This window comes from Rhinolophus sinicus, linkage group LG06 (genome assembly GCF_036562045.2).
Source record: "Rhinolophus sinicus isolate RSC01 linkage group LG06, ASM3656204v1, whole genome shotgun sequence".
NCBI classification, from domain to species: Eukaryota; Metazoa; Chordata; class Mammalia; order Chiroptera; family Rhinolophidae; genus Rhinolophus; species Rhinolophus sinicus.
This window is the reverse complement of record NC_133756.1, coordinates 109,174,841-109,192,973: the sequence shown is the minus strand read 5'-3', so window position 1 is coordinate 109,192,973 and position 18,133 is coordinate 109,174,841. Positions and strand designations below refer to the sequence as shown.

Below are 18,133 nucleotides of genomic sequence, written 5' to 3'. Positions count from 1 at the left end.
TTGACCTTTATCTGTACTGCTTTCATGGATCTACCACTTTCTCCTTTGTGGCACAATGAATTTTGTCCATGTCTCATCTCCTCCATTAGACCCTGAGCTCTGAAAGGCAGAGTTCTAGGCAGTATTCTAGATTTCCCACCAGGGCTTGCCAGTAGTTGTCAATTAATAGCTGAAGAAATTCTTGGGAAGGAAGGCAGAGGAGGGTTATAGAAAAGTGAACTCAGCCTTCAGGGACAAGGCTCTCCTTTACTGTATGCTGGGCATCTCCCCTCACACCAAAAAGCTCAAAGGAAAAACACAGTGACAAGGGTGGCCATTTTGGAATCCATTTATATTGTCAGTGTTCCTCTGGGCTTCATCCAGCCACGCGCCCGCCTCTGAGAGTGCATCAGACCGTCTGAACATTCATGGCTTCCTTGGGCCAAGTGTAGCTGTCCAATGTAAAGGAGTCATAGGCTGGAGTGTAGACCAGGGATCTTACAAAAGCCTCCTTGTCCTTGGGCTCTGGGTAGTAGGAGGCCAGGCTGTGTTTGTACGCGAAGTTGAGAACCTAGGGAAAAACAAGTTTGGCTGAGGAACTAGATCTAAGGAGCAGTCTGCTTAAGCGCCCTTGCTTGGGGCGTGTGGAAGGGAATATACCCTGAAGAACCAGATGTGAGCTGTGGCCCATGAAGCCACTGGATAGGAAAGATGAGCTTTCTGCCCAGGTACCGGGCTGGAGTCAAGAGGTCTCAGACTAGAGTTTGCCTCTGCTTCCCACAGTCTGTGAGTCCTCAGCAGTGACATTATCCTTGCTGAGCCTCAGTTTCCTCATCTTTAAAATGGGAGTAATAAGATCTTTCTTTAGAGTGGTGTGAGAATAAAGTGAGGCAACAAGAAAAAGTGTTTAGTGCCTGATATTCCCCGTGCCCCAAATGTGGGTTGAATTGGAAGGCCAGTCTGGACATTGTTATCTGGGTATTAGATTTGACATCAGAACGGCGTGAATCTAAATGTCCCAAAAAGGAAGGAACTGGACAAGAGGAAGCTGGGTTATTGGTCTTGAGGGTGATCCTACAATGGACAACTCACGGGGAGTGAGTGCTGTTGTGCAATGTGTTTTATAAAATTATTTTTTAAAATTGATTATAAAAAATGCAAAATACATATAGTAATAGAAATAACAGTACAGTAAACCCTCTTGTAGTCATCGTCCAGATTCTACAGTTACCAGTGTTGGGCCAGTCTTTATTGCAACATGTTCTGATTCTTTGCAAACCCATCATCTCTGCGTGGTCTCTAGGGTGACATTTTTCCTTGGACTAGTCCATGAACCTGGTCATCCCATGGCCCAGCCTTTCTGAGAGAAAGGAGAGGAATGAGCATCTACTCTGGCCACAAGGCAGTGTGGAGCTTTCTGACTGTTCTCTTTTAGTCTTCTCCAGAACTCTGGGAGAGGGGAATTACTGGCCTCTTCAGAAAAAAAGGAAACTGAGACTCAAGGAAGTGAAGTGATTGGCCCCCGGTGACTCTGCTGCCGATTGGCAGAGCTGGGGCTCCCCAGCCTGAGCACTTTCCATAGTGGTATGCAAGTTACCCTTTCTGTATAAATGGGCACTTATGATTCATTTAAAAAAAATTCCACCCACGTTCCGGTCCACAAAACTATGGATGACCTTTCTGCCTGATATTTGAAGGGAAAGCCAGGATCATTCCCAGAAGTGGCTGGAGTGGGCGTTGCGGGTGGGGCTCGAGTTGCAGGCAGGAGTTTGTCACCCAGCCTCTGGGTTGTATGCAGTGCAGCCCAAGGAGCTCAGGATGTCTCCTTAGCTGCCATCCCATTAACCCTCCTCAGTCAGAGAAAGTCAGTTAGCCTCAGTACTCATATTACGGGGGTAGGATGCGCCTTACTTCGATGGCGATTCTCAGAGACACATCTCGGATGGTGTTGAGCGGTGGGTATAGTCTCCCCTGGGACAGATGTTGCTCAGAGACCTCCTGGGCAATTTGCTGGGGAGAGAGAACCAAGAGGAATAAGCTCAGTTTCGGCCTTCCCAGAACAAGCCCAAACCATTACACCAGAGACTCCCCTCACCCCGCAAAGGTGGCCAGTCTCTGTATTTCTTACTGTTGTCTCTGCTACCACGTGGCCCCAGGGGAGCTTAATGCTTGGGCTTAAGCCAGGACACATCCTTTCTGTACTATGAGACTGGCTGAGGCTTAAAAATAACCTGAGGCTTTCTGAATTCAAGAGAACAATCACTAAGACCAAGACGAATAAACTCATGGCTTGCGAAGCAAACTCTGCCTTGTCTGGTCTAGCCTGTTGCATATGGACCCCTGAGTCCCTTACTCCCTGAACTCCAGCCTCTCCCATGGCCTTAGTAACCTCCTGGGTGCTCACCTAGGCCATCCGGTCTCTGTATTCAGGGCTCCTTGAGCTCTGGTCCCAGACTGAGGAAAGGCTTCTTCTCCAGTGAGCCCCACAAATGGGCCTTGGACTTTACCTGAATAAATGCCCTAAGCACATCACCCTGAAAGCGATGCCCTCCACAGCTTGCCTCCTTTGTCCAGAGCCTGTCTTGGAGGGCAGCTTACCTCCCAAGCCTCATCCTCCAGCCTCAGGCACTGGTACTCAGCCAGCCTTGCAAGAAAGCCTCTTTAACGTGGCGGCTCTGCATCTACTCCCACAAGATCTTGTGTCAAAGTTAAATTTGGGAAAAGCCTGGGAACCGTGTGTCCCAGAATGGGCAAGGTAAAAGAGTTGGTCTCTCCTCAGAGTTTGGCAGACAATGGGGAAGTGGGCCTCCCCTTCTGCTGCCTCATTCTCACATTCCTTTCTCTCCCTTCCACTCAGTCAAACATTCACTGAGTTCGGTGACATGCCAGGTTCTGTGCTAGGTGCTGAGGATCCATGGTGGAGAAGCCATGAAGTCTTTGCCGTCCCGGAGACTGGTGTCAGTGGACAATTAAAATTATACCAATTATAACACAGTGAATGCAAGGAGAAAGGACATATAGACATAGAGGAGTCTGCCATGTACAGGAAAGGCTTTCCAGAAGAAGTGCTATAAGCTAAGACCTGAAGGACAAAGTATGAATTACCTGAAAAGGGGAACGAGAATAGCATATGCACATTAAATTCTCGGAGGTGAGAGAGAAGAGGGAGCAAGAAAGAGCAAGAGGAAGAGATTGAAGAAAGAACATTAGATGATATGTTGATGGTAGGGGGAGGGTACGAGTGAGGCTGGAGAGTAAAGAAGGTCAGGTGATGAAGTGCCTTGTATGGAAATCTATGAAGCAGTTTGGACTTTATCCTGTAAGCACCGAGTAGCCATACACAAGTCTGAAATGAGGACAGTGACAGCCTGCTCTGGATTTGGAAGGATTCTCTTAATGGAGGAGATGGACTGATTAGAGGGAATCAGGATCTATCTCCATGGCTAGATCTGCATCTAGAAAGGTTATTCTTCAGAGTAAAGAGATAAATCATGTATCTGTGGTCACTTCTAAGGCGTTGGGCACTGGACATTCTCTGCATCAGCTTGTGGTCACTTTGCCTGGGGTCATCCTGGTCATCACATGCCTAGTGACATTGAACAAGTTACTTAAATTCTCTGTGCCTCACTTTGTTTGTCTACAACGTAGGGATAATCACTATACGTATTTTACAGAGCTATCAGTGTGAAATGAATTTGTCCATGTAAATCTCCTAACACTTGTATTATTTTTTTCCATAGGAAAGACAGAGTTGACTTAAATTGTCTCAATAAAAGCACCCTTTTCAGAAATATAACTTGTCAGACCTTTGAAGACCAGATTGTCAGCTCCTGGAGGGGAGGGACCTTGTCCACTCAATAAACGTGAGCCACTTATAACTGTTATTAATAACCATTATTATGAATGTGGGCTGTCATTCTTAATGAATTCTTTCATTATTTTCATCGTGTCCAGTGAAGAACCCTCCTGGGAGCTTTTCTAGTAAGATACCTGGAGCAGGTGCACCCCCACACCCTGATATCTGTACTCAGAGCAGGCAAACCAGAGAAGCAACCCCTCACTTTCCTTATGGGAAGCTGCCCTAGTGGGGCTTATTATGCCGGCAGGTATCCCGGTGACGTGCTCAAAACCCATGGCTGGAAGAACCCATTGCCAGTCACGGTCCATGAGGCCAGTTTCAGATGTGGCAACTTTGGGGCAACTCCTCCGTTCTGAGCATCTAGACAGGCACGGCTGGGAGACAGGGAGCAGTACAAGGTATGTCTCCTCACAGCTAATGCTCTGCTAACACCCCTGCTTTCGACTATTTCCTATCCCCTCTTAAAAACCCTGTGTGTGTTTTGAGAGAAGTTCAAGCCGCAAAGTGATTTTGAGAGACGCTTGAGGTTCAAGCACTTTGGGGATCCATTGCCAGGGTTGGGGGCAGGTTGGTAGGAGAGATGAGAGGAGGAATCTTTGGGGGCCCGGTGTGGGACGTGGGGTAGGTCACAGGCTCTCCTGTGCACGTAGGGAGCAGGGACAGTGCTACCTCTGCCGTCAGGAGGAAGATCTCATCTGGGATGTGCCGGATCCCGCCGGCGATGACGCCCAGAGCCACTCCCGGAAACACATAGGCGTTGTTTCCCTGTCCCGGAATGAAGGTCCTGCCATCCTTCAGGGTGACACTCTTAAAAGGACTTCCGCTGGCAAAGATCCCTCGGCCCTGGAGGCAGGAAGAAAACCAGAGACGGAGCTTGGAGATCGGTTTTGGGCAGTAAGGTGGCCTAATCTTATCCCAAACATTGGACCCTTCTTCATGCTCTTCCAAAGGCTCAGCATTGTGTTTTGTTCATTTGACCAGAAAGCTTAGTCCCACTGAGTTACCTGGTAGCCAAGAAACTGCTGAAAGGTGAAAGTGGACCTTTTTTACCTGTCACTTCCTGGGAGGGCCAAGCCAGGACATGACAGGTATGTACGTGGCCTAGAATCTGCAAATGCCTGGGGTTCTGGAGGCTCTGTGTTATCAGGGGAACCTTGAGCATATAGCGCAATGGTAAGAGCGTGGGCTTTGGAGTCAGACCTGGGTTTCAGGGCCAGCTCCTCTCCTTACTAGCTCTGTGCCCTTGGGCAAGTTACTACATCCTTCTGAACCTCAGTTTGCTCCTTAGCAACTGGGGGATGTTTTTCACCCTCATAGGGTTACTCATAGTTATTGTTACTATGTCCTCTCAGCCTGGGGAAGGAAGGACTCCCCGCTGACCTCGGTGACCTGGTAGCACTTCTCAGCCGTGCACTCGGCCTTGCTGGTGGGGTTGCTCAGGGCAAAGATGATAGGGCGCTCGTGGAAGGAGGCCATGTCCCTCAGAATCTGCTCCGTGAAGGCTCCTGCGATGGCGGCAACACCTATAGGGAAAAGGCGGGGTAGTGGGGATGCCTACTCTTTAGAAACAACCCATTCCTCTCCTGGTGGTAGTAGTGGGGAACTAGGTGCCATGTGAAAGACTCAGGCGTCTTGGGGATGGCATCTGCCATAGAGACGGAGGGAGCAGAAGAGAAAGGGTCTCTCTGCTTGAGCTGGCTGAGACCTCCTGTCAATCTCTAAGGGACCACTGGTCCACTGCAGGTCCCTGCCCAGTTCAGATGCACCTGGGAAGGCATTCCTGGCATTGTCCTTTAGACTGGGCTGCTGCCTCAGTACAGGGAGACATGCCACGGTCCCCGCCTCAGGAAGGAATGTTCCTGTCATTCTGGTTAGAGAGACCAGCCCTGCGCTCTTCCACTGCACTGTGTAACTCTGCACCATTAAGCCCCAACTCGGTGCCTTAGCTCTATGGTTTTTATACACTAGCACTCAATAAAAGTTTGTGGTATTGAGTTGGACATGAGATAGGGGAAGAGCTGTGTTTCCATGGACCGCTTATGCCTTCTTGCTGAGCCTTAGTCTCCACCTGCAAGTCAAGAGGGTTAGTTGGGCTGGGCCGCGGGCTGCCTCCCTCCTCCTACCTATGATGGCTGTGGGTTTCACCAGCCTCACCACCTCCTCCAGGGAGTTCACCTCGGGATGATCTTGAGCAAACATCTCCTTCTCATGGTTTAGGTGGCTCCTCCCCTGCAGGGAAAGGAAAAATGTGAAGCAGCTGTAGTGGTGAGAACTGTTAGGCAGGGGCATGGATGCATCCGGAGACGGAGATGCTGAGAGCATTCCCTGCTGAGCCCTGTGCTTCGGTCTGCACTATCAGAAGCCTTGGGGCCCATTCTCTCGATCAGATTTCCTGGTAGAACCTAAAGATTTGTGTGTGTGTGTGTGTGTGTGTGTGTGTGTGTGTGTGTATGTGTGTGTTGTATTTATTTAATCCAAACCATATATAGAGAATCCACAAAGCCTTTCTTTGAGCTGCTGGGGTCATGAACTTCCTGGGCCAGGACAGAAAGGCTCTCAGGAAATGTCTGAGTCTGACTAAGACTGTTGGTCCCAAGACATCCAGCCCCTAGATCCAGTTAGGGATGGGGCCTGAGGCACCTAGGGCCAGGGAGCTAATCTGAATACATTTCACAAGAGCCATTAACCTCCCTGTGAATAATAGTAGGCTGAGCTGTAGAGCAGGCTGTCAATGGCTGGCTGTGCCCAACCAGCTTCATATGCCTTCATTTTCATCTAATAGGAGTCAGTGGATGACAGACTGGTAAATGGGTACAGATGTTTCTGATGACTCCTTTGGGTTAGCTGCCCTCATGAGAACCAGAGTGAAGACATCAGCTTTGAGAGTTCTGAGTAGGGGTGAGCTCAGTGGGGTTAGCAAAAGGATGTTGAAAGATGGGCAAGAGAGAAGTGTGGCAGCCCCGACCTGTGCCTGGATTATGCTCTGGAATGACCTGGGGTGGGAGGAGGGCTCTCCAGGCCTCAGTTGCTGCCAGCAGTAACCTGGTTCTATATGGAATAGAAAGGTCATTTTATGCTGAGGGGTCTCTGCTATTCTTGGTCGACGGCCCCTCACGCTTCCCCTGTTCCTATCGCAGTCATCTTTTTTGTCTCTCACTGACAGTCCATGTTAGTGAAATTCTGGGAATTAGAACTTGGAGCTGAGTGAAGTCCTAAGAGGGGAGGTGATCCAGTTGTGTCCCTCACCATAGTCCGGTCAGAAGCTGGACTGTTCTCATTTTTTTTCACTCATACCTTAAACATTAGTTATGTACTTACCATACACCAGACATTGACATCAAGACTATATAGCCTAGTAGGGAAACAGACTAGTAAAGGGGCAACTGCCCTATGTGGGAAGTGTAGTATATGGAAGGGGAGGGCTACATGACCATTGATGTAGGAAATTCATTGAGACCTAGATGCTCAGAGGAAACTTCTTGGAGGAGGTAACATCTGAGCTAAATCAGAAAAGGAAGAAATGATGGTGTTAAGGGTTGAGAGTGGGCATGTGGGAAAAGAGAGAAGAGCATTTCAGGCAGAAGAAGAAAATGTGCAAAGATGTGGAAGACAGCATGTTCCTTTTGGACGACTATGATTCAATATGGCTGGAGGTTAGTGCAAGGCAGGAAGTGGTGGGAGATGAGGCCGGAAGGGGCACACATACACACACTTGCACCCATATTCAGAGCTTTTGGACAAGAGAAATTAAGGCTACTTTATGATGAGTCTTTTGCTTTGGAAGTTAGGGCATTGCCCTCCCTTTGCCCTCTATTCTCTCTGAGCTGTTTGGTCCTTGGAGACTTCATCCTGTCCACTCCCAATAGCCGAAGGTGTCAGAAAACATCCAGGTCTCCAGGCTGACAGTACCTTGACAATGAGTCCCTTGGAGTCCACCATCCAGATCTTCTTTGTGGCCTCTGCCTTGGGTACACCTTCTTTCTCTAGGGCCATGACAAGGAGGTGGGCGATGCCCATGGCTGCCTGGGAGGTACCATACGGCAGATGTTCAGACACAGGGCAAATAGCTACTTGGCATTTATCAGATGCTTCATCAAGGTCCTCTTTCCTTCCCCCCACCCCTGCTTCCAGGAGACCCAGTTAAATCCTTGCCTTGAGTCATCCAAATGTTGGGGCTAAAGCATCTGCAATTATCACAACACACCTGTGCTTCTTCCTCTTCTCAGAACCCCAGGACACCTCCCCTCCTTGACACCCATTCTTATTTTCCTACTGGAACAACAGTAGAGAGCCCCTGATGGCACCTACCTCACCTGCACCTTGGAAAACAAATACATGATTGGAGAGCTTGTTCTTGGTGATTCTCAGAGCAGCCAGGATCCCTGCCACAGCGACGGAGGCTGTGCCTGCAATGGTGTGGACTGAAATCAACCTCTGGCCACTGGGTCCCAGCCTCCAAGAGAAGACCTGTGGCAGAATCCCCCCACCCCCAGGACCCGTGGTGGAACAAGCCACATTCCTTAGTCCTTATTGAAGTCAAGCCTGTAGGCATGCAGGTTTTAAAGCAAACCCATGCCCTCTTTTGCAGATAACTGTTACTTTGAGAAACAGCTCCTGGATTGTTACTCAACCCTGGGAGAAAAGATCAGAGAGTGAGGTGCTGCTACCACCATCGTTTGCAAATGAAATGACAAGAACAAATATAATGGAATCCAAAACAAAGTGTGAGCCTCATAGATAGTCTTTGTTTAAGGGATAAATGGATAAAAACATATGAAAAATGAGGCCATAAAATAGCCACGAGACATTAAGTGACCATATGAACTGAGGTGCCTATCTTATCCACCAAGTCTAAGCCTAGAAGCATCCCATCATCAAATGGCTTGAGCATGACCAGAAGGTAGAGTAAGTTGCATGAGCAGGTGGCTCAGATTTGTTTTGACACCTACTTCTCCTTCAATCTACACCTAAGGCCTTAACAGGAATTCCTTCTCGCCAGCTGACCAAGAAGAAAATAACCTGGACTTGGTTTACAGGTTATTCTTCATAATGTGCTTCCATCAACTGGAAGTGAAAGGCTGTGGCTTCACAGCTGCAATGACAGGTAGCCCTAAAGGGTAATGGTGGAACAGTTCCCAATGGACATGACTTCAAGTGTCCTTGGTTGTTTGGTCTAAGAGATAGCTAGATGGAAGTGATTCATGGGCAATTGCTAGTGGTTTAGCTGGATGGTCAGGGACTTAGAAAGAACCGAATAGTAAGATTGGTGATGAAGAAGTCTGGGGAAGGGGTGTGTGGATGGACCTCTTGGAATAGGTACAGTGTGTGACGATATCTGTGCCCCATGTAAAAGCTCACCAAAAAGTTTGATGAGACTAGGTTCTCAATAATCAGGTGGTCCTGTGCATGTCAGCCAGCATCTTTCCCCAGCCACCTAGGGTTTGCTCAACGAGTTTATGTACAAAGTAGCCATGGTGACAAGGATGGAGGGTATGCATGGACTTCCACTCACCAAGGCTGACCTGCCACTGCTACTGCTGAAAAACTAACCTGTCGATGGCAGAGATCAATGCTGAGCTCCTGATATGGCACCATTCCCTGGAAGGACCATCCATCTGGCAGCAGGATGAGTACATTGGATGCCTTCCATTATAGATAGGAGAGAGATTTGCCCTCACTGGAGTGAACCTATATTCTGGATATGGATTTTCCTTCCCTGTCTATAATGCCCTGCCAGTGCCATGATCTGTGGATGTTTGAATGCCTACTCACCATCCTGCTATATTCAGACAACAGGCTTCTTTCTAATCAAGGAATTCATTTCACAGTAATAGAAAAGCAGCAACAGGCTCATGGAATTCAGTGGTCTTAACACGTACTCTACTGCCCAGGAGCAGCTGGCTTAATAGAATGGTAGAATGGGCTACTGCAGATCTACTTAAGACTCAGTTGAGGTAACACCCTATGGAGATGGTGAGGCTGTATCTTACAGAATGCAATATATGATTTGACTTAGTAAACAATACATTGTACTCCTAATCCCATAGCCAGAGGACTTGGGTCTGGAAATCAAGGGGTTGAGGTGGAAGTGGCTCCTCTCCCCATTTTACCTGACTCACTTGCCAAAGTTTTGCTTCCTGCCCCTTCCACACTGTGCTCTCTGAATTGGAGGTCTTGATTCCCAAAAGACATATGCTTCCATCAGAGTTCACCACGTGGTTTCATTGAATTGGGAGTTGAGACTGCCACCTGGCCATTTGGTGCTCTTTTTGCCTTGAAACCAGTGGGCAAAGAAGAGGGTTACTTTACCGATTGTGTTGATTTATCCTGACAACCAAGGGAAACTGGGGGCTGGGAGGATTATGCCAGAGCCCAGATCTTCTGGGGTGTATGATGATATTTCCATGCTTCATAGTAAATATTAATGCATACTATTACAACTAAAGAGAGGCAGGACTACTGAGGATTGAGATGCTTCAGAAATGAAGGTTTGGGTCATCCTACTAGGTAAAGAATCCTGGCGAGCTGAGGTCCTGCCTGAGGACAAGAAAGCATAGAATGGGAGGTTGAGGAAGAAATTTATAATCATCAACTATGGCTTCATGACTGGTTATAGACATGAGGAATGTAGCAGCCATGCATCTTTTCTTCCTTGATTATTATGTGACACATAATGGCATATATTAGTGAATTTATTCTCCCTTCTCCTTCTTCTTATTACTTTATATAAGTTTTGTTGGAAGATAATTCTATAATTTAGTCTTTAGGTAACCGAATTTTCAAATGTGAGTGCGACTGAATTTTTAAGAATAGTTCATCTGACCAGAGATGGATAGTGTGGCTTTCTTTCAGAGATGAGTAAAATGACTTGTGAAACTTTGCCTCTCCCCATTTCAGGGAGAAGGTAGAATGTCTTCATTTGTTGGAAAGATAGTTGCATTTTATTATACATTTTGTTAGAGTTGTTTTTGTTGTCTGGAAGTACTTGTGTATAAAATGGCGTATGGATGCTGAATAGTTGAAAGGGTGGACTGTACCAATTGGTGGGTAATTGTTTCTCAGCTTCAAACCCACTCTTGACTCTGCTTTGTCTACAAACCGCTTTTCAGCTTTGTCAACTGGCTCTATGCTGGGTTCTGCCACTAGGGGGCGCCAGAGGGCGACTGAAAGGCTAGCTGAGGGGGGTAGGAACTCTTCCAGTATCATCCCTGCCTTTTAAGATTATGAGGTAAAATGTAGGCCACTTAGTTAAATTTGAATTATAAATAAACAACAAATGTTTTTTAAAAATTTATTTTCAATGACAGTTGGCATTCAATAGTATTTTATATTAGTTTCAGGTGTACAGCATAGTAGTTAGACATTTATATAATTTACAAAGTGATCCTCCCCCATTAGTCTAATACCCTCTTGGCACCATACACAGTTATTACAATATTATTGACTGTATTCCCTATGCTGCACTTTACATCCCCTTGACTATTTCGTAACTACCAATTTGTACTTCTTAATCCCTTCACCTTTTCACCCATCCCCCCCAAAACTGTCATTTTGTTCTCTGTATCTATGGGTTTGTATCTGTTAACAAATAATGTTTTATTGTAAGTATGTCCTATGAGCTAGCATAAATAGTCTAAAAAAATTGTTTATCTGAAATTAAAATTTAACTGGGCATCTGCATTTTGTTTTGCTAAATCTGGCAACCCTACAGCCTTGGTTTTTAACCTTGCAGCAGTTTGTCCCCAGAGCAGCTGCTGAATCCAGTTTGCTGTGTGTCCCTCATTTATAGAACCAGCCTGGTAGCACACGCCTCAGAGACACGGATACTAAGCCAGTTGCCGCCTCATCTTCCCTTTGCTTCTCCAGCCCCAGGGGTGGTAGAAATCCTTACTGTTTTATTTGGCTTGTCAATTCCTTAATACATAATTCACAATTCTTGGCATCAGGTTTTCTCTGTTAAAGCAACTGGTGTGGAACTTGACTGATAGAGTTCATAAGTAATTGCAGTTGGCAGTGTGTCATGCTAGGCGGCCTGCGGGGTCTCTGGTCCCCCTCCCCGCATAAGAACGCAGGACATGGTGAGGCCAAAAAGGAACACCAATGGAGCCATGGATAGGGGGTTCATACCACTATATTCTCGCTGGTGGTTGGGTTGGAGGCACAGGAAGTAGGAGCCACATGATCTGCAATCCGCCATCAGCTTCTCCGCCAACCAACCAACCCACTTGCTAACTGCAATCTATGCTTTCTAGCTCAGCCACAGCAGTTATATCAGTGGCCAATGGCTAACTGGTTACAGCTGACGGCCAACTAGTTACAGCTGATGGCCATCTACTACCCGAGCCAGCACCTTTCCACGTGAGGCCGAGAGCCTGGAAACTGCTTTCTGGGACTCTGTCCCTATACAATGACAAGCTTCTATGATGGACAAAGAAAAGTAAGTTAAAGTGGGACTATTTATGGCTTGTTAAATTTGCACAAAACAAAGAAATCGATGTTATCTAAGGCTGGTGAGGGAGCAGGGAAAAGCAAAAAGTTCCAGCATGCATTGCCTTTTAAAGAGCTACAGCTCTTTTTTGGAAAACTATTTCTTCCCAGTATAGACTAAAGGCATAAAATGTTTTTGCCCTTTGACCTCATGCTTCTACTTCTGGGAATCTATGCATGGAAAATTTCACAATGTATGTCCTAGGATATTTATGACAGTGCTATTTATAATACAGAATGACTACAAATAACAAACCTAACAAAGGAGTAATGGTTAAATAAATTAGCTTGTGTTGATACTCAGTAAACTATATTGCAGCCATTAAAAGCGGTTGTTGTGAAGATTACTGTGTTTCCCGGAAAATAGGACCAGATCCAATATTAAGTTTTACTCCAAAAGATGCATTAAGACTTATGTTCAGGGGATGTCCTCCTGAAAAATCATGCTAGGACTTATTTTCCGATTAGGTCTTATTTTTGGGAAAACATAGTACGTAGCAACACAGAAAAAGCTATGAAGTTAGTAACATATTGTTCTAAGTGCTTTATATGTCTTAATGTAAAGGCACTTATTTACTCCTATTATCATCATCCCCATTTTACAGATTGGGAAAATGAGGTACAGAGCAGTTTGCCGGATTGTCCAAGATCACATAACAGAATGAGGCTTTGTTCTTGGGGAATCGGGCTCTAGGGTTTGTGCTCTTAACCCCCAAACTATGATTCATTGGCTTAGTTGTAAGGAAGAGAACCTTAAATAGTCTACATATCATGACTCTAATAGTAAAAAAATACACCGAATCTGGAAGGAACTACAAAATACTAATGGTTGCAGGGTGGAAGTATGAGTGAATTTTCTTTTCTCTTTCTAGTTTTCCAGGGGGTTGCTTTTTGGTAGCTCTGGAGTGGGGCCTTCTCCCAGAACATGGGTTGGATTTGTGCCTGGCTTAGAGGCTGTGTGGTGGGCTGAGACAGGTGGCTTGGCAAACAGTTGGAGCCTAATAAATGCACATTCATCACTGTGGACATTAGAAGGCGGGACCCGATACTCCCCAGAAGATAGGGTGCAGGCTCTGCAGCCTTCACACAGCTATGGCCTGGGGGGACTGCTGAAGTGTCAGCAGGGTCCCAGAGCCATGGCTGAGGACTGCTGGGCTTCCTAACATCATCTGAGGGTCGCAAAGGAGCTCAGTGTGCATTTACTGAGGACCCAGGTTACCACGGCTTGGGCACTAATAACTATAACACAGTCGGGGGTCAGAGGTCATTGTTTCGAAGCTGTTGCATTCATTTATTTATTAAGCATCAGTTATGTACCAGACTCCAGGGTACGGAGGATAGCACTGGTAACAAAGTAGACAGGTTCATTTCTGCTTTGGAAAGAAAGTTATTAAATGATTACAAGTGTGATGACTGTTATAAAGAAGTCGTTCATGATATACTTTTTGTTAGTTTACATGCAGAAAAGTATGCTATCAGTAACTTTGCAGCCTCGTGAGTCGCCATGTACTCTGTGTTCCAGGCGCATTAGTCATCAACAGGCCACATGTTTTTTCACTGGTGTGTTTTGCCCTTGCTGCTCCCCCTAGCTGTGGGACCCTGCTGCACTTCATTATTTATTCCTTAAGATTCAGCCCGAATGATTTCCTCTGCCGGGCATTTTCTGCTTTTCCCAGGCATCACTGCCTTCTTTTCGGACGTCTACTTTTTATGTAACCTAACTAAAGCTGGGCTATGTCATGGCCAGGCTCAGCACTGTACCGCATTCAAAAGGAACACCAAGCTGACATCCAATAAAGGATCAAAAAGCAATTTGAAATTATTTAAATCACTTACAGAGATGGTGAGAGTTGGATGGTAGGACCCTCCTCCCAAATCCCCAAATGCCCTTTGTCTATTATTTTCTCAAAGTTCACTTATAATGGTGACTATTCCCTATAGCTCGGTTTCCCTGCAAACAATCTCATCCGTCTTACTTTTTGCCCCCCAAAACTCGCTTCCATTTTAGTTCTACTGAGTCAGAATCTGTTATCCAAAAGCTGTCCAGATGGTTTATATGCCCATTTACGTTTGAGACCCACTGAACTAGATGGCTTCTCTAGGCGAAGTACTGGTTTCTGTCCATTGGATAGAGAGGGAGTTTTCTGCTCATTGGATTCTACTTCAGGACCGCTTTCTGCCTCCTGAAAGGAGGAGATGTACAAAGCACCTGCCACCAGATGGCGCCAAAGATATTTCATCAGGGAAGCTCCCCAAGACACTGCTTGCGCTCTTGATGGATCTTTACCTTCTTGGGTGTTAAATATCTTTTGTAGTTAGAACCTGCAGTTTGCATAACGGCTTACGTGCGAAATAGGGTGCTGGATTGGGAATGGAGAGCACGACATCCAACAGTTGTACAGATGAGGAAAACGAGGTCAGAGAGAAGCAGTGGCTTGCCAGCCATCCAGTTGGAAGCAAAGCAGGAAAACCTGGATGCTGCTTCCACTCCTTCTGGGTCTATGCAGCTCAGACAGCCTCTCCTGACTCTAAAGCTAAAGGTCGCAGGAGCCACATTATATAGGTTTCCATGGGGGAGACCTGAGGGGCGAGTGGCAGTGGAGGTAGAGGGAAGTGAATTTAGGCAGTGTATGTAAATTTTCAGCCATAACTCTGGAAGAGGTGGAAAACACAAACCAATGGGAAATATGATAGGAAAGAGTTGAAAATTTCAATGAAAGGACACAGGGCAACGACTATTTATTGATTACTCTCACCATGACCTTGGCTCCGTGCTAGGTATATGCTTACCTGCATTTGTTCTCTGAATCTTCACAACAATTCTGTGAAGCAGGTACTATTGTCCTTTCCCTCCCCTCTCTGAGGTGGAAAGTGAGGTTCAAAGAAAATAGAAATTACCAGGCGAGAACTTCTGAATCCTCTCACCGCCAAGTCTATAAAATGTCTGCAGCCATGTGCACATACTTTGCTTTTCCTCCTCTCACTGTTGATGAAGGGCCCCTGCTCCTAGCTAACGGCACCTCCAGGTATGTGCTGGATCCCATCATTTCTGCCTACTCGAAGAATCTGTCATGTCTTTCTGTCCCCTATCTTCTTCAGCCTCAATTCCTCCCTCTCTACTGGATCACTGCCAACAGCATAGCAGTGTCGTACAGCTCGCTCCTAAAATAGCCTTTTCTTGACCCTCTGTCGTTCCCACTCTATTTCCCACTTCCCTTTACAGCCAAACTCTTTGAAAGAGCTGAATATACTCATTGCCTCCATTTCCTTTCTTCTTCATCTCCCTGACACCCAATCCAACTAAGTGACTGTTCCCACCTCTTGTCAACGTCACCAGCACCTCCACTGCACCAAATTTAGGGGTCAGGCCTCAGCCCTCCTCTTCCTTGACTGCTCAGCAGCATTTGAGATCATTGCTCATTTTTCCTTTGGAAAACTCTCCCTGCACTTGGCTTCTCACCCTGCCCTCACTGGCTGCTTCCTCATGTCACCTTTCTGGGATCTGCCTTTGAGGCCGTCCTCTGAAGTGGCAAGTTACCCTAATTACAGACCAGAACTCAAGAGGAAAAACAGCAGTTACTTAAACCCCATATTACAAAGTTTGGCAAATAAAGTTATCTCCATCATTAACTTTCATTTTGGGGGACTCTTGGGAAACATGCTAGGGACCTATAAATGGAGAGGAAGGAAGCTGCTTAGCTTTCTGGAGGAAACCCCCTGGCATAACCTAGGGATCCAGGGGACATGGCTTGTGCCCGAAGAGGCCATGGGCAGCACAAAACAACTGGTTGTTCCTCATTCACAATGAAAGAAAAACAAATTTTCCGTTTCGGAGGGAGCTTTCCACAATTACATCTCCTGCAAACTGAGTCCTGGAGGTTGTAGGTTCAGGAAACAGCACAAAAGGACAAGCTGAGAATATAGTTTCTATTCTGCTTTTACCGGTCACGTTTGACAAGGTTAAAGGAGTTTCCCTGCTAAACAGCAGGTTATTGGAGACGAGGGAAAGAATAGCGATTTATCAGGTGAGGCCAGGCTGCTGTCCCAGGCAGTGGGAAGGACGGGGGGCCAGGCTCTGGCTAAGGTGGCTTTGGAGGCCTGTGGCTTGGGGGGACTGGGTGTCCTCTACTCCGGGCCAGGCTTGCTGCCACGAGCCACAGAATCACCTCCATTCATTGTTCATTAGTGTGTACAGAGCCAGGTCTGGGGTTTCCCTGGGCTAGGCCTTGGATGTCTACGGGCGTCAACAGCATTAATGTCCAGAAAATTCAAGATCTCCTTATTGGACACGAAGCAAAAGCCTTCTCTGACTGCTTCAACCCTATGTCTTTACCATGAGGGAAATTTTCTGGAACCCTGGACTCTCTAGAAAGCAGTTCCTGGCCCATGGAGGAAAGTGGGGTTAGGCCCATTCTGCCACCATTTGGAAGGAACCAGAGAGAATCATTACCATCTTCTCGGCTTCTCTGGGGATTTAACTGATGCAACAGGCTAAGGAGGAGGTCCCCGAGAAGCCAGTATTAGATGCTCGAGACATGGGACCCTCAGGGCTGGGACAGCCCTGTGAGTGAAGAATAGCCTCAGAACACAGGATTTAATGAAAAGGAAGATTTGGGGGACTGGGGAGATATCCGGTTGAAGAGACTAGGGGAAGTGTCACTGTGGGGGAGAGAGAACAGAAAGGTCCGGAACTGCTGCTCACTGTGTATGGTGGTGTTGGCGGTGGAGGAGCAGACCCCTGACAGCTGGAAAGAACCCTGGTGTCTTGAAAATGCCAGGACAGGTCAGCTGCACAGTCTTCTGTGCTGGACCTTTCCTACTGAGTTCCCCTTTCCTACTGTGGCGTCTGAGCCCTGGGGTGCTTGGATGCATTCTGCAAAGAGGTGACTACTGCCTGGCATCATTCCCAAGCCCTGGGGAAGGATGGGATCCTGCCTGTGGGACAGGTGTGGCCCTGGGTGCAGTGTCTTGGGGAAGGTGAGGGCTTGAGCCCTTAAGGACAAAGAGAAATTAGCCAAGAGCAGAAAAGAGTTCTAGGCAGAGGGATGAGCACATTCAAAATCACAGTGTTGGAAGAAAATTCGCAGAAATGTGAGTAATTGGATGGGCTGGAAGGATAGAGTATATGTGGAAAGTGCAGAGGTGAGGTGGGACCCTGCCTCCTTTCTCCTCACGCTCTCCAGGTCCTGCGCTCACACTGGCTCCTCTCCTCACCTCCACCAAAGCCTGTCTGTCTCAGGTCTCAGCCCTTCCTCCTTCCCTTTCCTGTGTGCTGGGCGTCTACTCTGCACCAGCCGTATTAGTGCTAGGTACCAGCCCTGAGGACCGCTCCGTGCCTGTCTCTGCCTGTGCATCACTATAGCCCTTACAACAACCTGGTGCCATAAACAAGGGTGATGATGGAACTACGTAACAGTGAATTGGCGTAAGCTGCAGCCCACTGGAATGGAGGCGGGCCTTAGGGGAGCACCCTGGTCATTCTGGCGATACTGGCTGATTATCAGTCACCGTTGTCAATACCCTTATGTCCATTTGACAGACAAGGAAAAGAAGGCTGTGAGGATTTGAGCCACTTGGTCCAAGCTACAAAGCAGAGACGTGGGGAATCTAATGTCTATTAAACTCTCTGGCTCGCACATAAAAACCTGAAAGTGTGAGGGGGTGAGGACAGCCCGCCATACCATAACACAGGCACCCTGAGAGGCCGTCCGCCCCTGGGGATGTGGCAAGAGTTGGGGGCAATGCAGGTCCAGGGAAGACTGGTGAGGTAGGAGGATGCTCTGGAGCTGACGTGACAGCTGGGTTTTC

General features: G+C 47.2%; 1 protein-coding gene across 2 annotated transcripts in view; it reads right to left on the bottom strand.

The window, feature by feature from the left end:
* Positions 1 to 312: 312 nt before the first annotated feature.
* The window catches only part of ME3 (malic enzyme 3), a 174,180-nt gene continuing 156,359 nt past the window's right edge, over positions 313 to 18,133 (bottom strand). For both annotated transcript variants that reach the window (XM_019739628.2, XM_074335628.1), the window contains exons 9-15: positions 8,147 to 8,244; positions 7,748 to 7,861; positions 5,962 to 6,067; positions 5,219 to 5,361; positions 4,508 to 4,681; positions 1,891 to 1,989; positions 313 to 550 (exon numbers count right to left, since the gene is read on the bottom strand). In XM_019739628.2, the coding sequence (XP_019595187.2) occupies positions 389 to 550; positions 1,891 to 1,989; positions 4,508 to 4,681; positions 5,219 to 5,361; positions 5,962 to 6,067; positions 7,748 to 7,861; positions 8,147 to 8,244 (896 nt within the window). In that variant the 3' untranslated portion in view covers positions 313 to 388. The remainder of the gene's footprint in view (positions 551 to 1,890; positions 1,990 to 4,507; positions 4,682 to 5,218; positions 5,362 to 5,961; positions 6,068 to 7,747; positions 7,862 to 8,146; positions 8,245 to 18,133) is intronic.